Genomic DNA, 27,142 nt, shown 5'->3' on the forward strand with positions numbered 1-27,142 from the left:
TAAGGGGGGTGGAAGGTTAGAAGAACCATCAAAAGGAGTTGTTGAGTGCAGGATCCAGAGATGATCAGAGCTCCACAGCCACCATTCCGAGTGCTGGGATGACTTTGCTGAGCTGCCTCATCATTCAGCTATTCTGGGCTTTCTGTGTCAAGGGACAAGGTAAGAGGCCAAATGAATAATAAAGATTGAACAATACTTTGGCTATACCATTCTCTGGTGTGCAGGGATAGATACTAAACCAGCCTGATAGTGCAAGGAGCCAAGGTGTGGTACAGTAACAGCTGTTGTTGGCACCCAAGGCAGGGGGTAGGTTATGAAGCCTTCTTTTTGTGTACGTCCAGAGAATATTTTTGCCTGTCAGAGTTAGTGCCTGATACAACAGGACTGAGTGTATCCCCCCGATACATTGGAGTGCAAAAGTGCCTGACTCTTCCCAGCATTTTTTAATGGGCTGCTTATGTAATCAGAACAGCCAATGAAATTCACTCTGTACGTCAGTCCCTGGTCCCAGTTCTACTCTGGAATTATCTATTCCACTAAGTGAACTGTAATTATATTCATTGTGTCCGTGTTTAAAAATTGTATCATGCCTGCATTCCGTTTTTTATGTATTACAGAAAACACTAAGACATGGGTGTGATGTGTAGCTAATGTGTGCAGTACTGTTTGTCGTGTGATAGATAATACAAATGAGGCCCTATAGGGTGAACAGGCCTTTTCATTTCTGACACCCATTCTGCTTTGTCCTTTCCCAATTATTACATACAGTAAATCTGCCATGCAGCAGTGTTCCCTGTAAACGAAGTGCTTGAGCAGCTGCCCAGGAGAGATTCCAGTGCCATCCAGCTGATTAGCAGAGCGCCCACAGCCTCCCATAGCCAGTAGTATTTTTTTCTACTGATGCAGAGACCAAAATTTATTCCACACATATTTGGGAAAAATTAGAGAGAACATTGCAATGTAGGTAGGATTTTTCAGTAGATTGGGTGATTCCTTAGTAGATTTAAGAAGATCCTTTTGAAATCTAAGTATTAAGGAGGACCCGCTCCGAGGAAGAATTAGGGCTGTAGAGAGAAGCAGGATTTTTTTTGTAGTACCCCTGCCTCATTTGAGTTCAAAGGATTATGCTTAGCATTTCTGTTCTAGGGGGCATCTTTAAATGGTCCACTGAAAATTTGTTCTGGACTAAGCAGAGGGTTCTGTCCCAGAACTCACATATTGGGTGTCTGGGAGGGGGAGGTGTCTCCAGGGCACGACAACAAAGCCACTCATAGACCGGGTCCTAGCTATTTTGGAAGTCCAGTGTCATTTAGGACTTTGGGAAGCAGTTGATTGCTCTGGGCCTATGTGATCACCAAGTCTAGAAGAAAGCTGCATAGAAGCTATTGTCGAAGAAAGAGATCCAGCTTTGGCTGTAGCTCATCAGCACCCAGCATCTTCACTAGCTATAGCACAGCTGCAGCAATGAGCTGCTGAGATGCAGCTTGGAAAGCTCCACTTCACGTCTTTACATCACTTCGGTGGCTGAGTTATTAGGGGATCTTTTGTTTCCTCATTTCTTAAGGGGGTGTCTCTATGCCCCTCCACAGAGATGAAGGGGGTTGCATTCTTTTTTTTAGTTAGACAATCTCCCTTAAATTTTTTTTATCTCCTAGAACTGGAAGGGATGTTGAAAGGTCATTGAGTCCAGTCCCCTGCCTTTTCAGCAGGACCAAGTACTATCCCTGATGAATTTCTGTCCCAGATGGCCTACTGCAAGGATTAAACTCACAACCCTGGGTTTAGCAGGCTAATGCTCAAAACACTGAGCTATCCCTCTCCCCCTGTTCTTCAGTACTTAAAATACTGCTTCTGGCCAGGCACTCCGGTTGCATCTTTGTTCCATTCATTGAGACCATGTATTTTATGTGAACACACCTGATTGCAGACTATATATGAGCTGCTTTTCATGTCAGAATAGTTAATCCACTTTAAATTCATACTCTTTCTTACTCTGAATTAATTTCCATGTGTAGACAAGGCCCTCCCTTAAGGTTCTCTCCACACAATCAATCAGAGTAACAGTTCTTATGGAAACTTGTGATAGAAATTCCACGCTGGAACTCAGAATGATTGTTCCTTGTGAACATAATTCTAAAATGGTCATTTCAAAATTTAAATTTTGTGATTATTTTCTGATGAATGTATTCTTCTGGGCTGTTCATGAATTTTGTTTCTATTATCCTTAAGGATAACCTGACAACTACCAACAAAATTATTAATGGAAACTTAAAGATGCCAAAGGCAGTTTATAGGGAGAATAAACGATTGCAGTTTACCTGTAATGCAGGATATACATTCAGTGAAAGATCTGATGCATAGTGTAGTAACTCTGGATGACATCCAAAACCATTTTGTGAAGGTCAGTGCTTATTAATTTTATACTACATATTCTATTACTTAGAATAATAGAAAACTAGAACTAGAAGGGACCTCAAGAGGTCAAGTCTAGTCCCCTGCCCTTACAGCAGGACCAAGCACTATCTAGACCATCCCTGATACATGTCTATCCAACCTGCTCTTAAATATCTCCGGTGATGAAGATTCCACAACCTCCGTAGGCAATTTATTCCAGTGTTTAACCACCCTGACAGGTAGGAAGTTTTTCCTAATGTCCAGTCTAAACCTCCCTTGCTGCAGTATAAGCCCATTGCTTCTTGTCCTATCCTCAGAGGCCAAGGAGACCCATTTTTCTCCTTCCTCCTTGTAACATTGTTTTAGATACTTGAAAACGGCTATCATGTCCTATCTCAGTCTTCTCTTTTCTAAACTAAACAAGCCCAATTATTTTAGTCTTCCCTCCTGGGTCATGTTTTACCTTTAATAATTTTTGTTGCTCTTCTCTGGACCTTCTCCAATTTCACCACATCTTTCTTGAAATGTGGCGCTCAGAACTGGACACAATACTCCAACTGAGGCCTGATCAGAGTTGAGTGGAAGAATGACTTCCCATGTCTTGCTCAAAGGGTGGTGCTGCTGAGCCCGGGGCACAAAAATGGCTCGGACTGGCTGGCTGGCCAGCGTTTGTAGTCAGGCACCAACTGCTTCTGGAGCTGGGCCGCGCGGTTTGAAAGTCCCGGGCCGTGACGTCACGTCACGACTGGGCATCTCCCCTCCCACTTCTTGTGCGGCATTTGAGCACATTGCGCATGCACTCTCTCTGCCCCACAGTGCCCTGTTGATGGCCACGGGGAATTTAAAGTGAGGGTCTGCGGCACCCCGTCACAAATCCCTGTCCTCCTCCAGCAGCCGCTAGCCGGCCCAAGACATTAGGGTGTGTCTGGGCACAACCGGCATACTCCGTGCACACGCCTGTGAACAGAGGAGTAGTGAGTAGAAGTATGGAGGTGATTTTTACCTCTTAATAAGGCATTAGTGAGGCCACAGCTGAAATTACTGCATCCAGTTCTGGTGAGAGGAAGCAGAAAGGAGACAAAGAAGTTACTTGGGGACTTGAAAAAATGCCTTTCAGGGAGAGAATAGAAGAGTTTATTCAGCTTAGTTTAACAAAAAGAAGAACAAGGTGTAACTTGATTACATGATTTTACCTTCATGGGGAGAAAATATCAGCTGTTAAAGGGAACTTTTTAATGTAGCAGAGAAAGGCATAGGAAGAACCAATGGCAGGAAACAAGTCAGACAAATTCCAATTAGAAACAAGGAACAAAACTGAGCAAACCAACAAGGGAAGTGGTGGAGTCTCCATGGAGCACATGACCTATGAGGAGAGACTCAGGGATCTGGGTGGCTGCATCTAGACTGGCAAGTTTTTCCTGCTTTTGCAGAAAAACTTGCTAGCTGTCTACACTGGCCGCTTGAATTTCCGCAAGAACACTGACTTCCTACTATCTGAAATCAGTGCTTCTTGAGGAAATACTATGCTGCTCCTGTTTGGGCAAAAGTCCTTTTGCACAAAGCTTTTGTGCAAAAGGGCCAGTGTAGACAGCTCAGATTTGTTTTGCACCATTTTCGCGATCGGGACTTTTTTGTTCAAAAACGCATCTAGATTGGCACAGACGCTTTTCCGCAAACAGTGCTTTTGTGGGAAAGTGTCCATGCCAATCTAGATGCTCTTTTCCGCAAATGCTTTTAATGGAAAACTTTTCCGTTAAAAGCATTTGTGGAAAATCAAGCCAATCTAGACGTAGCCCGTTTGTTTAGTCTGCAGAAGAGAAGAGTGAGGCAGGGGGGATTTGATAGCAGTCTTCATCTTCCTGAAGGGAGGTTCCAAAAAGGACGGACAGAAGCGGTTCTTAGTAGTGGCGGATGGCAGGATAAGGATCAATGGTCTCAAGTTACAGTGGGAGACGTGTAGGTTGGAGATTAGGAAAAACTATTTCACTAGGAGGGTGGTGAAGCAGTAAGGTGGGTTACTTAGGGGAGGGATAGTTCAGTGATTTGAGCATTGGTTTGCTAAACCCAAGGTTGTGAGTTCAATCCCTGAAGGGGCCATTTAGGGATATGGGGCAAATTTAACAGGGCTGGTACTTGGTCCTGCTAGGAGGGCACTAGACTTGATGACTTCTCAAGGTCCTTTCTAGCTCTATGAGATAGGTATAGCCCCAAAGGGAGACTCTCCATCCCTAGAAGTTTTTAAGTCCCGGCTTGACAAAGCTCTGGATGGGTTGATTTAGTTGGGTTGGTCCTGCTGTGAGCAGGAAGCTGGACTTGATGACCTCCTGAGGTCTCTTCCAGCCCTGGTTTCTATGATTCTATGTGTGGATTTCCTATATTTGAAATAAAGACCCATGCTTTAAGCTAGCATGTTTCTCCATTTACAATTCTGAGGCTTCCATCTTGTTAGATGGGCAATTATAGGTTATGCATTTAATTATTGCCATTCAGATAATCTTTCATTAGTTTACAGGAGCAAAGAGGTGCCCAGATTGAATCCTTCCTTAGTTATTCATGGCCCTGGTCTATACTAGGGAGTTATTTTGAAATAAATTCCTTCATTTTGAAATAGCAAGCGGAGCATCCACACTACCAAGCCTGTTAGTTTGACATCATAGGCTGGTTATTTGGAAATCTGGACTCCTGCTTTCCATGAGGAATAATGCTGATTTTGAAATTATTTTAAAATACCATGAGTGTGGATGCTCAGCTGCTGCTATTTCAAAATAATTGGCCTCCAGAGGCCTCTCACAGCAGCACTTGTGGCTACTTTGGCCACACCTGCCATCTCCACAGCTCCCCTTCTCCTGCAGATGTTTTAGAAGTATAGGCTGCAGGGAAAGGGTTTGTGGCATGTGCAGACTTTTGCCAGCCCCATGCCACATCACAGCAGCACAGGAAACATTCCAGATTGTTTTTCCAGTCCCTCCCCTGTTGTTGTATATTCCCCAAATAAACACATTTGGTTTTTTCCAAAGAAAGAGAGGCTTCTTTATTTGCTCTGCAGGAGAGGGGGAGAAGGTAGGAAGGAAGGGCAGTGGAAAGGAGAGGTGGGGGAGGAAAAGAACAGAGGGGATATGCAGGGGCTCCTTGTGGAGAGGCCTGGGGGAGAGTCTTACAGCTGGCCTTGGCTGAAAATCTCCCTCAAGGCTTCCCAGATGAACTGTGTCCCTTGATGTTCTTTCCATGTGGTAGTGGTGTTCGGCTGCTCAAAAGTCTGGCCAACTGCTCTTCCCCCCACTCTGACACAGAAGTTTCCCTCTTACTCTCGCTAAGGGTGTGGAGCACACAGCAGGCTGCCACCATGAAGGGGATCTTGTGCTCTCCAAGGTCAGACAGTGAGGAGACTCCAGAACCTCCCCTTCAAATGGCCAAACTCACACGCCACCACTGTGTGGAATCTGCTGAGCTGGTATTGAAGTTTTCCTTGCATAGGTTGACTGTGTAGGGCTGCATAAGCCAGGGGAAGAAGGGGAGGCTGTGTCACCCAGGATGTATATGGGCATGTCCATGTCACCGATCCTGATGGTGTAGTCGGGGGAAAATGTGCCGGCAATCATCTTCTGGAACAGACGAGTTCTGGAATATGCGGGCATTGTGCACCTTCCCCGACTACCTGATGTTGATATTCATGAAGTGGCCCTTGTGGTCCACCAGGGCCTGCAGCACCATGCAGGAGTATCCCCTTCCTATTTATGTAGTCCCAGGTATAGTGGTTGGGCCAGGATGGGAATTTACATGCCATTTATGCCTCCACCCCTGCAGTTGGGGAAGCTCATAATGCCAAAGCCATCCATGGTGATATCTACATTATCTAGAGTGACGAGCCTCGGTAGCAGCATGTTGTTAATGGCCTTGTCTACCTGCAGAAGCATGGCCTCGACTGTGGATTTCCCTATGCTGAACTGGTTCCCTATGGAGCAGTAGCTGTCCAGTGTGATCAGCTTCTATGGGGCAAAGACAATGTGTTTCTGCAGGGGGATGGTGGGTTGCAGTTGGGTGTCCTGTCACCTGAGGGCAGGGGTGAATCACTTGCAGAGCTCCAGAAAAATGGCCTTCCACAGTGTTCTGGAGCCACTGCTCGTCATCCCATCTCTGCATGCTGTTGTGGTCCCACCAGTCTGAACTGGTCTCCAGCCACCAGAAGTGGCATTCGACAGTGTCCAGGAGTTTTAGGAGCATTTTCAGCAGCAGTAGTGCCAGGACCTGAGTAAAGGGGTCCTCTGGTTTGGGCTGGTCATTGTCCTGCTGGAGCAGCATGTGGGCAGTCTGGACAAACCGTGCCATGAGGTGTAGCACAAGGCCTGTGAGCATAGCACTGTTTGGCAGTGGCTGTGGTTCCATATTGTCAGTGCTGCGGCATCTACAAGGGCAACCAGAACACACGGAGTTCATTTTGTGTCCCTGAGGAGGGGAGCAGTGGAGGAGTGGTGAGTGAGACATGGCCGTAGAGAGGAGCCCCTGAAAGCACACATTGCAGCTTGCCTGATCCAGCAGCCACAGGAAGTGTCTGCCCTCCTGGCACCCTCCTCGGAGTGCTTCTGGGGGCTCTAAGTCCAAGGGAGGCTGCAGTCAGTGTGGATGTGTTATTTCAAAATAATTTGGAGCTATTTTTATGCTGTCTTGTGAAGTGGATGCGCTATTTTGATATTTCAGGAGTTATTATTTTGATTTTACTTATTTCAAAATTATTTCCTAGTATAGACATGCCCATGCAGTTTACACATCACACTTCTTAACCTAGCAGCTTTTAAAAACGAGTAGTCCTATGGCAACTTAGAGACTAGAAATATATATATATAGTATCATGGGCAAAACCCATTTCTTCAGATGAGTTGATCAGTGGGAGGGACTGGCCACCAAAGGACTGTGCCTGTAGTCTCACGTGGGCACACACTTGGGATGGCTAGCCACTCCTCCCCACTCACGCTTCTGTTTTTAGACTGTTAGTTCGCTTAATGCTAACACAACATTTCTCCTTGAGCTCCTAGCTCGAAGTGTTGTTGTACTATACGGTTTGACCACAGTACCATGCTCTTAACTCTTTGCCCTGTCTTCTATTCTCCCTCTTCCAGGCATTTTCAGAGACTTCTCACACTTCTCCAATCATTACCCCTTATAGGAGTCTGGGCTTATTCAGAGAATAAGTCAAAAATAAATCTCAGATTGTCAAAATCTGTCCTAAGGTATAGCCCTTGCCTCAGAGCCTGGGTGAGCAAAAGGGTTCCTTCATCCTGTTCTTTTTTAAAAATGAACCCTTGCAGGATGACCCATCTGGGGTTCAGATTGCAGCTGTCCTGCTCAGAGCTGACTACTTTGTAGATCACTGAGTCAGCTCTCTGTGATAAATGGGGTCCTAGAGGACCCAGTTGAGGTGACTCAGGGTGCACTGCAAAAAATGGGACAATTAGTGGTTATTCTACTACTTACCACAGAACCATCTCTGTGATACCTTACTACATACCCAGAAGCCAACAACTCAATGCCCTTAAAGTGACTCAGCCTTACACTTCCACCCAGACACCAAAGTCAAATAAAGTTCTACTAGTCTCAAAGGGAGGTCATTGATATTTCAAATCTTACCCTAAATAAACACTTATGGCCATTTCTTGTTAACTAAACTAAAATTATTTTTTAAAACGGGAGTATTGGTTAAAAGTTCAACATACAGGCAGACATGAGTTCAGCTCTTGAGGTTCAGCTATATAACATAAAGATAGTGATCTTGCTGTTGCTCTGCCCTTCCGGGGTGGCCTGCGATCACTTCCAAATTTTAGAAGTGGCCTTTGCTCAAAAATGATTGCAGAACTGACTTAAATGGGGCCTGTGTGTTGTGTAGTCTTGCCTTAATCTTTGTATTCATGCCTGTCAGTGTGAAAGAAGTTATTTGCATATATATTTGCATGTATATGCAACCACACTTAAGTTGCGGCCCTCAGCATGTGCTGTGAGTATCATTGTGGCCCATGGGGCCTCCAATGTTGAGTAGCCCTGAAGTAAAGCATATTCATTCAAAACTCCTATCAGTACCTATTAGGGTCCATTTCCAAATTCCTATTTATGGTATTAACTTTCTAAAGGATAATCTATGAACTTTGTATGATATCGCTACTGTTCCTGTTGCTTCAGTCTCTGCCACAGATTCTGGGTATACTTCTTCCATTGTCCTCCAAGAATCTGTGGACTAGGGAGCATGGATCTGGGCACAGATTCAGATTCCAGTCCCATGCACTCGAACCTCCTACATCTTCTACTAGGATTTCTAAGGAAAAGTTTGTGATGAGAATTCCTCGAGTAATTCAGTGCTCAAGAAAGTTGCCAAATAGGAAGTATATCAAAATTACGTTATTTTATTTTTTTAAAGCTAAGGAAGCTAGAGAGCAAGAATTAATACAAGAGAGTCCTAGAGCATGTCCACACTGCACACTTATTTCTAAATAAGCTATTCTAGAATACTTATTCTGAAATAGGTTATTTCAAAATAGCACATATACACTGCTGGGAAGCCTCAAAATTAGTCCGAGGCAGGCTTCCTTAATGTAGGAAATTAATTTAGAGCCCCAGGAGGCACTGAGAAGGAATAACTTAGAATGGCCCTAGTGAGCGGCTATTTTGAAATAGTAGCAGTGGAGCGTCTACACATGCCTTATTTCAAAATAGCTACTTTGGAATAGGTATTATTCCTTGTAGAATGAGGTTTACAGATTTCAGAATAAGCTGTCTGTAATTTTAAAATGATCTTGAAATAACGGAATGGCTGTGTAGATGCTTGGAATAATGGTTCAGTGTACATGTACCCCTAATTTTACCTGGGGTTTTCTGAACCAGAAGCTATAATAACTATTTACCATTTCAGGACATAAAAACAATGGAAACACAGCTACTCCATCTGATAAATCATAGAATCATAGAATAGTAGGACTGGAAGGGACCTCAAGAGGTCATCAAGTTCAGTACCCTGCCCTCATGGCAGGACCCAGTACTGTTGAGACCATCCCAGATAGACATCTATCTAACCTGCTCTTAAAATAACTAGAGAGCTGTCAAGTGTCAATTTTATTTTATTGATTCTCTATTACACATCTAAAATAGCAATGGTTTAGAGCACCCCAGATATAGTTATCCAAAGTCTGTGATGGCATAGAGTAGTCAGGGAATGATTCCTGGTGTTCAACCTTCCTACTAGCCGCTGGGGAATTGCATGTTAGTGTCTTAGGGCATGTCTCCACTACAAGATAAGGTTTAATCTAACATGGTACTCAGCCTTTTGTGCTGCTCCTCTGCTTGGGTAAATTTCTCTCTCCTGGAGCACATTAGGTGGTGGCTGAGAAAAGTTTATATACTGCATGAGTGGGGTGTTCCAGACAAGCTGCAGAATATGTAGTGGAAAAAACAGAGCCCACACGCTGTGAGAAAAGATGAACATTAAACATGCCTGAGTCATTGTTCAGCTTTCAGTCTGAATGTAAGCAGGATTGCTCTAGAAAAATATAGATTGATTATGTAGTTAAATGCTAACTGTGATGTATACACACGTACCCAATTATTAATAAATGTGATAGTTTTAGCCTTTGCAACATCCCTGGCAAAAAGTTCCATGGGTTAACTGTGAAGAAATACTTCATTATGTTTATGTTAAATATGTTGCTTATTGATTCATTGAGTGACCCCTTGTTCTTTGTGTTACATGAAGCAGTAAATAACATTTTCTTTGTCAATTTTCCATATAATTAATGATTTCTGTCATATCCCCCTTTAATCATTTATTTTCTAAGATGAAAAGCCCCAGTGGATTTAATCTCTCCTTTTATGGAAACTGTTCTATGTCAGAATCATTTCTGTTGCTCTTCTCTGTACTTCTCCAAATCCAATATACCTTGGCCATCCAGATCTGCATGCAATATTCAAGATGTGGGTGCTCCATAGATTTATAAAGAGGCAATATGATATTTATTGTCTTACCGTACATCCCTTTCCTAAAGATGCCCAATAGTCTCTTAGGTTTGTTGACTGTTGATGACATTGAGTGGATGTTTTCAGAGAACTGTCTACAATGACTGCAAGAACTCTCTCCTGGCAACAGCTAATGAGGACCCCATCATTTTGTATGTTAAGTTAGGATTATATTTTACCATGTGCAAAATATAATCAACATTGAATTTCATAAGTTCACCTGCAGATTTTGCCACTTCACTGTTTATCCCCTTTTCTAGGTCATTCATGAATCTGTTGAAGAGCACTGGTCCCAGTACAGATCTTTGGAGATCCCTGCTCTTTACCACTCTATATTCTGAAAACTGACCAGTTATTTCTAATCCCTGTTTCCTTTCTTTTCACGGGAGTGTCCGGAAATGCTTACAGGATCATCTAACAAACCTTAATTGAATGGCCAACCCTTTGTCATTTGAATCACCCTGCCTGAGTTGAAAAACAACCCCCCCACTCCCAGCCCTTGGCAGAAACTCAGAGGAGCATGGAACAATTTATCATATTCCACTCACAAACCGTGCTGGTGGGGCTATGGTGTGCTCTGTGAGCAGACCTCAGGTCCAAAACTCTGGGGAGGAGGCAGGCAACTCTCACTGTTCCTCCCTCCAATTGTCCCCTGTCTATAGTGTCTGAGGATGAGGCTCCTAACATTAGGCCACTGTGCATAGCTTAGCCACATGCACATGTACATTATAAAATCTGAAATGTCCACAAGCAGTTTGCCTCAACGTTGGAAAAGGACTGAAGAAATTGCAAAGGAATTTGTGCCAAACATTATCAAAATTGTCATTTTTTCCCCTATAAACAGGAAGAAATTGTAGTCGGCCACCAATTCTTGAGAATGGAGACATAACTACTTTCTTGGAAAAAGAATACACATCTGGCTCCTTTGTAGAATTCAAATGTCAAAAATTTTATGCAATGGAAGGACAGAATAGATCTTTTTGTGACAATGGAAAATGGACGAAGGCACCAGTTTGTTTAGGTAAAAATAAAAACTCTTTTTACCTTTGAAGGTTATTTAGAGATTCACTGAAAAAAACTAATTACTTGTGTAAATACGTTACTTCAACGTGCTAACCCTGGGGGATTACCAAGACAACTGATTCTTTATTATTGTTTTAGAGCCATGTACTATCTCAGTGGAAGAAATGGAAAATCACACAATAGTGCTGAATGAGAGAGCCAATGAGAACACACTACAAGGGGTGTTTCTAAAACGTGGTGATTCTCTTGAGTTTCGCTGCAAACCAGGATATGTACTTGTAACTACTTCATCTGAATCTACTTTTACGGTGCAATGCAATGAAAATCCAATCATCTATCCAGAATGCAGAGGTAGGTAGAGACTGGATCTAATGGGTGTCTCAGATATCTTGCTTTCTGTACAGGGGGGTAATTTATTGTGAATGTAAAGGAGCTGCTTCCTTGCTCTGGTTACTGCAATGTTAGTCCAAAGCTTTCAGACAAAATTTGTATTACACAAACTAGATTTTAGGTGCTAACAGACACTAGGAGGCAGATTTTCTCTGCTCTACTCTGACCCCCTGATTTCATTTAATAACAAAGTGACATTTATTTGTCATACAACAATTTTACAATTTTATTTAAAGATTTATTACTAAAAGTAATTATTGTCTTGAGAATGCCAAAGGATCCTGATATTATCCCCACTCACTGTATTTTCAGTTAAGCAGTTAACATTTTTCCCTAATTTAAAGCCCATCTCAAGCTTTTTAAACATTTCCAATATGAAGTGTTCTAAGGCATTTCAGGCAACTAAGGCAAAATCTCTGGTGTCATAGTCAGTTTTTGAGGTTTACAGGATCTTTCTGTTCAAAAGAACTGTGTCTAAACTGCGGTTTCAATTTCGAAATAGAGCTTTTTCAAAAGCGTGCCATTACATGATTATGCAAATGAAGCATGGGATATTTAAATCCTGGCTTCATTTGCACTTTCAAAGTGCTTCATTTACATCCCTCTGCTGACAGAGGGATGTAGACTAGACACATCCGTATTTTACACCTTGCAGAGAGTGTACCCAGCAGAAGGGTTACATTTTGCAGTCACTTTGCATGGGGCACTTTGCATGGGGCACCATAATGGTTACACAAGGTGCAGGATGCTGAAGAATCAGGCCCTAACATTTTCATTTGTTTTTCTCTAGCACCATGTAACATTACAAAACAGCAGCTGGAGGCCAAAAATCTGCTTCTGTCCAATGGCCAAAGACACACACATTTGATTCAGAGTGAGCACACAGTGGAATTTATGTGCAGTAAAGGATACACCCTCATAACCCCTTCAATCAGGATGTGTGTTAATGGGCACCTGGATTTGCCTTCATGCATCTCTGGTAAATCTGCACTGTATTGTGATAATTCAGTTTTCTTAGGTGTATTTGCTGTCTTGTGTATAGTCATTTGTGTGCTTGTATTGTGGTGAGTATTCTGGACTGAGGGACTTGTCCCTTCCATTAAAGGTAATCCCTCATGAGGCATTGCATCACCCTTTATAGGCACAATGTAGTGAGCATATTGTGCAGAACAGAGCAGTCACGTGTAGTGTGGACAGCAGTTCCATATGATGGAATTTCTTTATATGAACCTGGTGGGCAATGTCATAGAATTGCTTTAAAGTTAGAGTTGCAAAGTGTAGCACTCAAAGGACTGGAAATGTTTAAAGTTATATTTACTCAGACATCCTCTTGCCTCATTCTGGGGGAACTCATTTCTGTTCAGAGGGCCAGCACAAGGTAGGGCATGAAAGGTGCACAGTCCTTGTGCAGTTCTTTTGTGCATGGATACATTTCTCTCTCACTGAATGACTTAGATGGTGGTTGAGAGGTTTATATACTGCATAATTTGGTGTGCTTCGGACCACTGGAACGGTGCTGCAGCATGGATAGTGGAATAAACAGAACCTTCACATTGAATACTGAGAGAAAACATGAACATAAAGCAGTTGTTTCAGTACAGGCAGGGACAAGATAGGGACTGTAGGTATGTTCTTAAGTTGAATCTGTATGTAAGTCGGAACTGGCATCCAAATTCAGCCGCTGAATCTGGACACCAGTTCTGACTTACATACAGATTCAACTTAAGAACCCCAGGCGTCCCCAAGTCAGCTGCTGCTGAAACTGATCAGCGGCTGATTCCAGGAAGCCCGGGGCAGAGCAACTTTGCCTCAGGCTTCCTGTAGTCAGCCGCTGGTCAGTTTCAGCAGCGGCTAACTTGGGGACGCCTGGGGCAGAGCAGCTCGGGTGCTGCTGGGTTGGTCCAGTAGCGCGGCCGCTCCTCGGCGCTACTGGACCAACCCAGCAGCACCCCAGCTGCTCTGCCCCAGGTGTCCTGATTCAGCCACTGCTGAAACTGATCAGCAGCGGCTGAATCAGGACTCCTGGGGCTGAGTAGCTGGGGTGCTGCTGGGTTGGTCCAGTAGCGCCAAGGAGCGGTGCTGCGGGACCAACCGGCATCGCCCCACCTGCTCTACCACAGGCCCCGGGCTTTGCTCCACATCTCCCTGGTCTGCTGGGGGGGGGGCACTAGCTGTGTCCCCCCCCCAGCAGACCAGGGAGACGCGGAGCAAAGCGGCGGAGGACCCGGGCCAGACCGCGGCGCTTCCAGATCAGCGCTGTGGTCCGGCCCGGGTCCTCCGTGGCTTTGCTCAGCGTCTCCCTGGTCTGCAGACCAGGGAGATGCTGAGCAAAGCGGCGCAGGACCCGGGCCGGACCCACGGCGCTTCCAGCTGATCTGGAAGTCCCGCGGGTTGGGCCGGGTCCTCCGCGGCTTTGCTCAGCATCTCCCTGGTCTGCAGACCAGGGAGGTGCTGAGCAAAGTGGTGGAGGACCCGGGGCCGGACCCGCGGCGCTTGGAACCCATGGAATTCTTTGCCAGAGGAAAAGGCCAAAAATAATTGGGTAAGTGTGTATACATTATGACCGGCATTAAACTGCATAATCAATCTATATTTTTCTAGAGCAGCCCTGCTTTCACTCAGAGTGAAAGCTGAATGATTACAGGTAGCCCCCGAGTTACGCGGATCCAACTTATGTCGGATCCGCAGTTACGAACGGGGATTTTCTCGCCCCAGAGGATTCGAGCGGCGGGACACCTGGTCCCGCCTCCCGCCTCCTCCGGGGCAGGAAAAGCTGCTCCCCGTCTCCCTGGTCTGCTGCGGGAGCCAGCAGACCAGGGAGATGCTGAGCAAAGTGGCGCAGGACCCGGCCCGACCCGCGGCGCTTCCTGCTGATCTGGAAGCGGCCACGGGTCCGGCCCCGGGTCCGGCCCCAGGTCCTGCGCCGCTTTGCTCCCCGTCTCCCTGGTCTGCTGGCTCCCGCAGCAGACCAGGGAGACGGGGAGCAGCTTTTCCTGCCCCGGAGGAGGCGGGAGGCGGGACCAGGTGTCCCGCCGCTCGAATCCTCTGGGGCGAGAAAATCCCCGTTCGTAACTGCGGATCCGACATAAGTTGGATCCGCGTAACTCGGGGGCTACCTGTAATCATTCAGCTTTCACTCTGAGTGAAAGCAGGGCTGCTCTAGAAAAATATAGATTGATTATGCAGTTTAATGCCGGTCATAATGTATACACACTTACCCAATTATTTTTGGCCTTTTCCTCTGGCAAAGAATTCCATGGGTTGACTGTGAAGAAATATTTCATTTTGCTTAAAAAGAACTAGCACTGTAGAGCAGAGAAAAACAGGGAGAGTAAGATGAAAGGAGGCTCCCATTTCCTCTCCACTCTGCTCATCTGAAGGAATGGGTTTTGCCCACAAAACCTCATGATAGTGTGTGTGTGTGTGTGTGTGTGTGTGTGTGTGTGTGTGTGTATAAGTGTGTCTCTCTGAGGTTTCATTTTGTTTGTTTTAAATCTGCTGCTTACTAATTTCATTGAGTGACCTCCCTATTCTTTGTGTTGTGTGAAGAAGTAAATATCATTCCTTAGTCAATTTTCATATAATTCATGATTTTATAGAGCTCTATCATTTCCCCCTTTAATCATTTATTTTCCAAGATGAAAAGTTCCAGTGGTTTTAATCTCTCCTCTTCCATACCCATAATCATTTCTGTTCCTCTTCTCTGTACTTCTCCAAATACAATATACCTTGGATGACCAGATCTGCATGCAGTATTCAAGATGTGGGTGCACCATAGATTTATACAGAGGCCATATGACATTTACTGTCTTATCATACATCCCTTTCCTAAAGATGCCCAATAAGCCTGACGACTGTTAATATACATTGAGTGGAGGTTTTCAAAGAACTATCCACAATGAAAGCAACATCTTTTCCTTGGTAACAGCTAATGAGGACCCCAATCATTTTGTATGTTTAGTTAAGATTATATTTTACCCTGTGCAAAATATAATCTACATTGAATTTCATGAACCATTCATCTGCAGATTTTGTCACTTCACTCTTTTTTCCCTTTTCCTGGTCATTCATAATATGCTGAACACCATTGGTTAGAGTAGAGCTCCATGGAGAACTCTATTTACCTCTCTTCATTCTGAAAACTGAGTACTTATTTCTACTCCTTGTTTCCTTTCTTTTCACAGGGGTGTCTGGAAATGCTTTCTGGATCATCTAACAAACCTTAATTTAATGGTCTGACAGCACTTGATAGACTAACGAAACATGTAGATGGTATCATGAGCAGGGCTCGCCGAACTGTGGTGAGCCCTGCTCGCTAGCCGCGCTGTCAGGCGATCTGTGCATGCTCAGATCATTCTGCGCATGCGCAGATCGCCTGAACCCGGCTCTTCCGGGTTGTAATCTACTCGCCACGGGCGAGTAGATTACACAGTTTGTCAAGCCCTGATCATGAGCATTTGTGGGCACAACCCACTTCTTCAGATGACTGAAGATGTGGGCTGTGTCCAAGAAAGTTCATGATACTATCCATATGTTTTGTTAGTCTATAAAGTCGTATCAGACCATTTATTGTTTTTTTCTGTACAGACTAACTTAGCTACCCCCTGAAGCTTCTTAATTGAATAGCCAACCCTTTGTCATCTGAATCACCCTGCTTGAGTTAAAAACAAACTCCCTAGCCCTTGGCAGCAACTCATTATTCCCCACGCAAGCTGTGCTGGTGGGGAGATGGTCTGCTCCACGAGCAGACCTCAGGTTCAAATCTCATGGGAGGAGAAGACCCTCATTGTCCTCTACTGCCAATTATGCCCCTGTGTATAGTATCTGAGGATGAGTCTCCTAATGCAACTCTCTTAGCTGGGACTTTCTGGTCCACCAACAGTCATGGTCTGGCAAGATATTGCAGGACCATAGAGTCCCATTGCAGGGCCAACAATAAGGATTTCTGTTGGGTAGTCCAGTGTGTGGCTGCCCAGTGAAACTAGGAGTCCAGGTGAGTGTGGCGATGCTCAGTGGGTCCAGGTATGCATGTGGTTCCTCAAGGAGCCTTGGTGGGGCATGCAGCTGCCTGGACCCCAGTGCCAGGTTTCCGAGTGGAGTCACAGCAGCAATGGCTGCCCATCTGGTCGTCAGGGCAGTGGGACCAGTAGGAGGTGGGGAGCCAGCTGGGAGGCCAGAGGCTGGGCAGGAGTCCAAAAAAGACATCCCCTGGTCTGGTAAAATCCCTCATCTGGGACCAGTCAGGTCCTAAGGGTACTAGACCGGACCAGAGAGGTCCAAACTGTGGTATGGCCACTACATATAGCCTAGCCAAATGCACAAGTACATTATAACATCTGAAATGTCCACAAGTGGTTGCCTTAACACTGGAAAAGGAGCCACATGGGTTACCACAGCCAGAAAAAAGTACATAGCTATTTATGCATCCGATTATAATAACTGTCAGTTTTTCCTTCTTAGAAACAGGAAGAACTTGTAGTCGGCCACCAATTATTGAGAATGGAGACATAACTACTTTCTTGGAAAAACAATACACATCTGGCTCCTTCGTAGAATTCAAATGTCAAAAATTTTATGCAATGGAAGGACAGAATATATCTTTTTGTGACAATGGAAAATGGACAAAGGCACCAATTTGTTTAGGTAAAAATAAAAACTCTCTTTATCTTTGAGGGTTATTTAGAGATTCACTAAACAAAATTAATTACTCGTGTAAACTTCAACGTGCTAACCCTGGGGGATTACCAAGACAATTGCTTCTTTATTCTTGTTTTAGAGCCATGTGTTATCTCAGTGAAAGAAATGGAAAACCACACGGTAGAGCTGAATGAGAGAGCCAATGAGAACATACCGCAATGGGTGTATCTAAAACGTGGTGATTTTCTTGAGCTTCGCTGCCAGTCAGGATATTCACTTGCAACTAATTCATCTGAATCTACTTTTATGGTGCAGTGCAATGAAAATCCGATTGTCTATCCAGAATGCAGAGGTAGGTAGAGTTAGATTCTAATGGGTATCTGAGATATCCCACTTTCTGTACAGGGGGGTACCCTATTGTGAGAGGAATAAGTGAATGTAAAGGAGCTGCTTCTTTGCTCTGGTTACTACAATGCTAGTAAAATGCTTTCAGAGAAAATTAGCATTACACTAATTAAACTTTAGGTGCTAAGAGACACTACAAAGCAGATTATCTCTGCTCTATTCTAACCCTCTGAGATAATTTAAAAACCAAGTGATATTTGTCAGACAACAATTTTTAAAATGTAAATGGGTTGCAATCTGTAACTAGGCATATCTAAGGCTATTTCAGAGGTTACTGAATATTTACAGAATGCATTCACAGAATATGTAACGGCAGTACTCAGAGGTCATCTTAGAAACACTGTTCAGAGCAGCTCAGACTTCTCTTGAGAGCACAAATTGGATTTATAAAGGGAAAACTGAGTTTGTATTTGGTGCTTGATTTGTCACTATTGGGTATGCTAGTACTGTCTAGTCAACTACAGAGTATAACAATTTGTCACTACAGAATAATACAAAGTCCTTTAAATTGCTACGGTACTAGCCCTGACAGAGCCAGTATATTAGAACTGGTTGAGAAATGGAGAAGCAATTTTGGAAATGTGTTGTTTTTTACCATTTTACAGGTTTTTTCCTTTTTTCACAAAATATATGCATTATATACAAAATATTGAAGATTATTTCTTCTTATCTGCCGTACCAACATTTTTTCCCTGCTTTCTCCCCCCTCCCATTTTCATATTACTGCACAAAAAAAAAAAAAAAAAAAAAAAATGGATTCCTAGGGTTTCCTTTCAATTTTTCCTTTTTCCCACTTTGCAAATTTTGAAAACTTTTCCAACCTTGGAATAGTTATAATGTAGAAAAGCGAAAGATGAAAAAGAAAAAGTGTAGGAAAAAGCCTTTGATATCATTCATTCTATTGTATTTAGTTGAAAATACGGGGGAATGCTTTTTCTCCTTTTTACTCTCAAAATTTTAAATATGCAAATCTTATGAAAGCGGTATAGGATTTTTGTTTAGAAATTTTCCAAACAACCAAATTGTTTTTTTTTAAAGTATTTGGTTTAGAAAAAGGCCATTCCTCATAAGCAATTATGAGAATTATTTTGAATGATTTTTTAATTATTTTTTGACCAGCTTTAACATGTATATTGCTTAATTAAAAATCAGTTCATCCACATTCTATCTGGCAATTTCTTAAACAGACATTACAGTAAACAGAGCAGGTTCCCTCCTATACAATTCCCACATGTTCTATTCTAACTTACAATAAGTACTGATGGATTGTACAGCCTACTAATCTATTTTCATTCGTAAAATATTTGTCTCATTCTTGTTAGAAATTGTATGTGACCTCCCCGGAGTGGTTAACGGTAGATTCAGACCTCAAAGGAACATGTATAGGGATGGTGATGTCATTATAATCATTTGTAATCATGGATTTCACAGTCATGTGGGGTGCAATATAGCTGAATGCACAAAGAATGGCTGGATTCCTCCACCAAGATGTAGCAGTAAGTGTATTTATATATTTATGCCAACTCAGTGTATTACACATATCAGATTGAAAATGTCCTTGCTAACCTAGTATTCTTCAAATTGTGTCCTTATGGGTGCTTCCTGCACTGCTGATCACAGAGCTTCAGTAGCAGTGACCATTAGTTGGCATGGATGCTGTTTCTTCTCGCACTCTGCCATGAGACTGGTCAGCACACAGGCTAACCTCATTCAGTTGCCTCTCCTTCTCTCCCGCTAGAGACGGTGTCATTCACAGTCCATTACAACCACTGCTTTCAGTTTGCATTTATAGAGTTAGCACTCCCAGTGCATTTGCTGCCTTTGTGAAGACCACATTCAACAACTCAGACCTTGATCGAATAAGGACAGAAAGCTCAGACAGAAGATGATCTTTGCAGAGCCAGTTTTCTGACTCTTTCCAGATCTGCCCCAGGAGTCACCTGCCATACATGTCTTCCCCACAGCTCTCAATACCTATAGGCCTAGGGGCAAAGAAACAAGCTCTGCCACCAAAGAGATTGGGAAGTCACCACAATGAACGCACAGATAGCCATAAGTGATCTCTCTCCCCTTCTTCAAGAATGTCCCTATTGCCGAAATTTATAGGGTGATGACTTAGGTGGTAATTTAAACATTCTCCACAGAACATCATGTGGTCATCGTAAACTCCATCTCTGATGCCACGTTTGGCTCCACGGTACTGTCATCTGTAACTGAGACAACTCCCAAGTGCCAACTGACCATTGGAGACACTGCTTGGAAGCCACATGCAGTGAAACTTGCATAGGACACTGCTCAGAGAAGAAGATAATGATGATGTTACTCACACTGTGCACCAATGATGGTTCTTTAACATGTATGCTCCTTTGGATGCTTCATGACCAGGGCCAACCCTAGGGACAAATGAGCCTCCCCACTACTGTCCTTCCCATGCTTCTGGTGCACCATCTTTCCACTGTCAGCTCACCGCCTCAGCCCCCGTCTGCCCATCTGTTGCTTGTCTCCTTGCCGTCCACCTGCCTATCACTTGTGTCCTCCTGCCTGCCTGCCTGCTGCTTGCCTCCCTCTATTCTCCTTGTCATCCATCTGGCACACCCTCCCATCTGCCCAACTACATTTCTCTTCCTCGTTGTCCACCCATCCATCAGACTCTTCACCCCCTCCTACCTGCCTGACTGCCACTCACTTCCCCATTCACTTCTTCACCCTGCTTGCTCTCCTGCCTCCTCACCTGCATATTGGGTCATACATCAGTCGGGACACGGGACATACCAAGATGGTTCTGATTTTATCAAAGAACAGGGCTTCCCAAAATGCAGAGAGTGGGGAGATTTCCCTGATTCACCTATCCAAGGGACAGTTCTGTCCCCAGTCCTCCCTTCTCCCATCCAAGAAGTTCTTACCAATCACTCTGCAGGAAAGAAGACATTGCTTGCATGCTGACTAAACTTGTGTCAGGGCACAAGGAGAAATAGTGCATCTGAGTGGTATGGTTAAAAGAAACACACAGGATCTTTTTCAGGGGGATAAGGCAAACATGCCTCATTTATTGAAAATGTAACAAAGTAGCATATGAATTCACACACACACACACACTGTCTCTCTCTCTCTATGCTGATGTGATAATAACCAGTCCGTTGCTCTGCCCAGCCCATTGGCCAGATAGGTCGGGTGTGAGGGAGGAGCCGGGTCCTTGTCAGTCCAGACTGATGCTCCCTGGTTGTAGCAGGATGGAACCTGAAGATCCACACAAGTCACCCCATCCTTTATAGTATTTACTTTCCATGCAAGTCTCTGCATTTTGCCTTGTTAGTCACTTGGCATCACAATCAGACTTTCTGCAACATTATGTTTATCTGGAAGTTGTTATTGTAGGCATCTGATATCAATATGCTGATGACTGCTCCTCGGTGTTGTCTTCTGGAGAAAGTTGTTATTGGGTCCCTATCAAGGGGTGCTTGCCACTAGCTTCAGGGCTTATCAATCTGCCTTGGTCCAATCTGCATCTTCAGTGTGCTTTAGCTTAGTTGATAACCATTTGGTGCTTCTCAGTCTCCGGCTCCTCCTCTGACCATCTGGGCATACAGTGGCCTTCACGCTTATCTCCCCTAAAACATTCTCTCTCTCATTTCCACAAACAACACATTTACACAAATGCAGCACAGAAAAAAGGATACTTCTAGCAACTTTAACAAAGTCACAAAGTTTTACACATTAAACTTCTTTCTATCTCTTATAAGGCTTTACCTAATACTAATATTGCTATACATTACAATGTTCCATCCCTTCACTTTCACATTGGAACAAGCTAGCATCAAACAGAGCTGGAGCTAAGTTAACAAAGCTGACTGGTCTGTCTTGTGCTTAAGTCTCTCAAAATGTAATATAAATTCATATTATAACATACATTCATTATAACTAACTATTACCTACAAGATTACAAGGCTATATTGTGGCCAAGTGGACACTGTCACTGACGTTTTCTGGCCAGCAGCTCAGGGAGGCAAGCATGCCTACAGAGAAACACCCAGTGGGACATGCATCTTCAAGAAATATTGTTGCTATACAATGAATTTATTTTTTAAAAGAATCAAAAATAGGTACTTAAAAAGGGCCAAAGGCCTTGTCAGTACATAGGACTGACAGGTACATTTGTGTTGCTTTGCCTTAGACAAAATGGACTGGGTCTGAATTCAAGACCATATATATTTTGTTCAATAAGTTATGTTTCTTGTCTGTTAGCTGCTGAATTGGCAAATGCACTTGAATCAGTCTCTCCTGCAGGGAACATCTGAAACTGGGTATTTTACTCAGTCAGATGGCAGCTTATCAGGCAAGATGCAACAATTTCCAAAAATAAAAGATGGCCTTCGATCTTTGTAGCCTCAGTCAAACCCTTCCACAACAATGGCAGCTGCTCCAGACATTCCTCACTGCGTGATACATGAGATTTGTTTACTGAGTGCTAGGTAATAAAATGGGAAGACACTGATTTAACTGAAAATAATCTAGTTTGTAGCTAAGCCACTTTTTACAGAATAAAAAAAGTGACTTACAGCCTAACAATGCAAGTCATCTGCCCACCAAGGCTGACTTCCTGGACCCCTTCTTCAAACTACAGGTTGAACCACTCTCAAAATCAGGACTCTCTGATCCAGTAACATCTGTGGCCTGGCAAGACCATAGATGTTCCTGGACCAGAGATCCCAAGTGGCTGGGAATCCTGCAGCAGAGGGCCTGAACCTTTCTGGGACCAGGAGCTTGCAGAGTATGTAACAGTGGGGCCAGTGGCTGGCAGCCTAGCCAGATAGGTGGCTGCAAAGACAGTAGCCCTGCTGGGCAGGGAGCCTGGTTGGGGTGGTGGCAGTGAGGCTGGCGGCCGGCAGCCTGGCTGGACCAGCAGCAGTGGGTCCAGCAGCCCTGCTGGAGCTGGGAGCCCAGCAGTCACTCCCTGCCCAGGCTGCACATGGTAACTGGCAGCAGAGAGGGGAAGTTCAGGCAGGGTCAGCCCGTCCATATAGGCGAACTAGGTGGTCGTCTAGGGTGTCAAATTAAATGGGGCGCCAAATGGTGGCGCAATATCAGTGAGGGGTTTGGAGGTGGGGGTGCCGATTGCATGGTTCACCTAGGGCGCCAGTTGCTGGTAGCTACTCTAGGGCCACCCCTGAATGCAGGAGGTAAATTGGAGAGTCAGTGATGGCTTCTGCATTGAGCTTTCTGACATACAGGGCAGATTGCTGCTACAGACGATTGGACCTACCCTTACCTAGTAAACTCCCTCATTTGGAACCCATCATGTTCCAAGGGTGCCAGACCAGTGAAATCTGAAGTGTATTCCCTTCTGCAACCCTCAGACATCCCTCTGCTCTCCATGCAGGTTGCTTCATTAACTGTTTCTCTGTGTGTAAAGATAGCAAGTCCTGATTTATAGAATCCATATATGATGAACAGAAATATGATAACCCGGATCATCAGACTGTTGTGTCTATTGTTGGATTAAATACATGATTTTACATGATTTTTTTAAATTTTCTGTTATTCTCTATATCTGACAGGTACTTAACATAAATGAAAATAAGAAGCCTCAAACAGATATTTTAAAATAACATCTGGAGACCATTAAGGTGATTTCTAATATATACACACTATCTCCTGTTTTTCATCATAATGTGTGCTTGGATTCATCTTTATCAGTTCATATGCTTGTTTATGTCTATGATCAAAATATACACTACAAAAACAAATTTGAAGCAACATCAATCAGAAAAATAGCTTTTTGTAATTGTAAGGGCCTAAATCTTCACCTAACACTCAAACCAAACCAGTACCTCTTCTTAAGTTTAAAATGAAACCATTTCCTCTGCACTGTCTGGGTTTCTCTCTTGACTGACAGAAACAGCAACATTTCCCACTTGGTCAAAACCAGAAACCATCAGACATTTGATCTTATGACATTTGTAAGTCAAAAAGTTTAGTTCAAGAAAATAGTTTTAGTTGTGTCATCCATTGCTATTGACCACTGATTGCTGTGTAAAGAAAATGCATTGTTCCCTGTGTTAAATAAAGTGAAAGAAATCTTAACGTTTTATGAATAGGTGGCAGCTATGAAGTGAATGTGCTTTGTGAAGAAATACTCTATTCTTTACTCCCCTTTTGAAAGTCAATTAGAGCATGTCTACACAGCAGGTCTGAAGCCGAAATAAGCTATGTCAATTGAGTAGCTTAAGTCAAAATCGCTTATTTCGGCTTTTTTGCGCTGTCTACAGAGTAAGAAGTCCAAGTTTGAGCACTCTGCCTCTGACTTCCCTTACTTCTCGTAAAAGGAGGGCTACAGGAGTTGGAGTAAGAAGTCTTTCAGCCCAACATTATTTCAACATCATGTTGAAATAATTGCTTGCAGTGTAGACACGGAAAATGTTATTTCAGAATAACATGAGTTATTCCAAAATAATGCTGCAGTGTAGATATAGCCCTAGAAATTAAATCAGTTCTGTCACTGAGGTGAATTCCCTGGAACCACCAGGTGGGAACAGAAAATGTGTGATCGCTGATACTTTGGTCAAAGTGCAGGTAAATTGTGTATATATCTCAAATAGGCCACAGAACATGGAAACATGCATTCTGCAAAAATCAGAATAGATATATGCTTTATTCTAGTCATTAAACTTCCCATGTACATCTACTGCCATATTCTCTCACAGAGTATCCTCCTGTGAGGAATCATCCTGTCCCCCTTGCTGCAGATGCTCTCATCCTTCTACATCTTTCTATTCTCAGTGCATACATGTGAAAGTATTCACTAGGGAAACTATCACAGTACTTCTGTGTTTCCTAGGTTATGTGTTATGGAAATCTTACCCTGGATATTGTATTCCTTTAATTTTTGTAACTATTTGTATTGTTTTCTGTTCATTTGCTGAAATAAATACATATTTTGAACCCATCGCTTTAGACTCTGTGTAGAAAGTCTCCACAGAGGTAGTCATCAAGCTGTTTTGCTGAAGACCAGTGATAGTAGGGCACACCTTGGCTCAGATTGTTTCTGATGGACTCCTCTGTGCAATGAGGACAGAAGTAAGATTCACAGGTGGTAGTAGGTCGGCCTTCATTGTTTCCTCTAATTTTTTCCATATGTGTAGAGTACATTTTATTACATTCACCAAAGCATGAGTGGATGTGCACCACCAGTGGAAACACATGTTTCTGCCTGTGGGTGCTGTGGGCACTTTGCCAAGCAGCTGAGCAGCATTTGAATCTCTCCCGGGGTGGCTGCAAAAGCACTCAGATGACCAGGAACGCTATTCTGTCCTATTCTGACTTCACTCAAAACCCCAAGGTAAGTTATCCCACAGATGAACATGATGGCAATTTTTCTTTCCTGGTGGAATGCAGAGGGGGGATTCTTTCAAAGCACGACTTACCACATTCAACGCTGCCTCATGCCAGGATTCAAAGTGTCCATTTGGCCAATGAACTCCTGATCAATGTTTGATAAACACTTGTATGTGCACAATCACTGCCCCCACCAGCAAAATGCTGTGTCTTGGGGGCTGGCTTCACTAGAGCTTTTTACCTCCATGTAATTGAGTGAGTGTAACTCAAGGGACGTAATGCAAGTGTAAAAGGTGATTTGGCAGTTCCCATTTGTTTGTGTGTATCTCTCCTCTCAGTTTCTCAAACCATACTCACCTGAGCAGCCGGGGAGGGGTGAGTGAGTACTGATGTGTTTTTTCTTTGCTTCTCTATAAAAAACATATTCTGCAAAGAAACAAAGGGAATCTGCAGATGGATTTTTCTGCCGCACTCTGAGAAGAATTTCCCCAGGAATATTCCAGGAATCTTAACCCAAACATTTTCACAACTTGCTGGCTATCCCTGCAGTTGAAAATGTTCCAGAAAACATTACTGATTAATAGAGCAGGGATAGGGAACCTTTTTTTGGGTCAGGGGCTGCTGGCCCACAGAAAAATCAATTGGGAAGTGAGAAGCAAAACAAAAACAAACACCCCTCCCCCCAACTTTCTCAGGGGTGGGTTGGAACACCAGCATGGGCTTCTCAATGCTGGGGGGGGGGGGGGGGGGAGCGGAGTCTTGCGGGTCAGATCCAGACAAGCCAGGGGCTGCATTCGGCCACTGGGCCTTGGGTTCCCCACCTCTATACTAGAGAATCAGAATAGATTATATATAAATCTAATGAATACTGTGATTTGGTTAATCTGAGGTCCTTTGTGGGAATGTGTATTAGTGACTGTAAAAGTTCTTTTCTCTCTTTCATATCTGAGATGAGTACTTCTACCTGAGATTGAAGGTAAGATTCAAGGTGCTATGCAGCAAATATATATGCTTGACAATAGGGTATGTTATCAATGTTCACAAGGTCTGAGACTTATTAGGTCTCCAGTGGTGACATGTAAGGACGAAAAGTGGTTCCAATCAACAGTATGCAAAGGTATTTTACTTTCTTATTTCTAAAATAGCCTAGAAGAATGATATTGTTGGAATACAAACCTTGCAGTTTTACTCAGAAACATTTGTTTTCCTCTCTTTCTGTCTCCTTACAATGCACTAATACAACATCGTTTACAAGCCAGAAAGCAAATCTGTCTCCAATCTGGGATGTTCTGTGGCAGTGGTAATATAGGTTTAATGAGAGCATCCTCCTTTTGTTTGATTGAAAGATGTTTTTTACTGAGGAAGTCTAGGGTTAAAAAAAAAAATCACAGTGATAAAGCTTCAGTGGCGTAGCAGAGTTAGTCTGTAACAGGAAAAACTTAAAAAACAGCAAATACTCTAGTACCACATTAAAGATTAACAACACATGTGGATGGGATCACAGTGAATAGGTACCACCTAAACTGTATTGTAGTCTAGACTGTCTGTACTGCTGCATCTAATCACTTCCTTTCACTTTTGATCACAATATATATTTTAAACTAATTTTAAAGCAATCATAAAATAGTAGCAACATATAGGCAAAAAAGTTCATACTCTGATAACAGTACAGTTTTGTGATATTTGGAATAGGAAGCTATAAGGATAATTGTAACTGCTGTACTCTGGAATTACACACATCCAGCTTGCTGAAACAGAAAGCAGTAGTTTTATTCTCTGGCCCAAATCAGGCAAATCCTGCAACTCTTACTAGAAACCTTACTCCTGGGATACTTATAGCCTATTTAATTGCCATACCAAGAAGTCTGGGATATGGATTGAGATTTTTTTGAGTTCTGCCTGTCACTATTTGGTGTTGGTCATGGTGTTGGCAAATGTTTTAGTCCATGCAACAAAAAACACACACACA

At 43.4% G+C, this 27,142-nt stretch overlaps 1 protein-coding gene across 4 annotated transcripts; it reads left to right on the forward strand.

Annotated features, from left to right (window-relative positions):
• LOC102456492 (coagulation factor XIII B chain-like) lies at positions 1-27,142 on the forward strand. 4 transcript variants are annotated; one of them, XM_089780576.1, is made up of 9 exons: positions 38-159; positions 2,230-2,401; positions 11,231-11,407; positions 11,548-11,760; positions 12,590-12,778; positions 17,260-17,442; positions 17,576-17,788; positions 19,164-19,337; positions 19,986-23,342. In XM_089780576.1, exons 3-9 carry the CDS (start codon positions 11,344-11,346, stop codon positions 20,126-20,128), a joined length of 1,179 nt encoding a protein of 392 aa, XP_089636702.1. In that variant the 5' UTR covers positions 38-159; positions 2,230-2,401; positions 11,231-11,343; the 3' UTR covers positions 20,129-23,342. The 4 variants fall into 4 exon arrangements, with proteins under 4 accessions (XP_089636701.1, XP_089636700.1, XP_089636703.1 ...); XM_089780575.1 differs by lacking the exons at positions 2,230-2,401; positions 19,986-23,342 and adding an exon at positions 23,397-27,142 and having other exon boundaries at positions 1-159; XM_089780574.1 differs by lacking the exon at positions 2,230-2,401 and having other exon boundaries at positions 1-159; positions 19,986-23,339.

The sequence above is a fragment of the Pelodiscus sinensis genome, chromosome 9 (genome assembly GCF_052426305.1).
Source record: "Pelodiscus sinensis isolate ZL-2025 chromosome 9, ASM5242630v1, whole genome shotgun sequence".
NCBI lineage: Eukaryota > Metazoa > Chordata > Testudines > Trionychidae > Pelodiscus > Pelodiscus sinensis.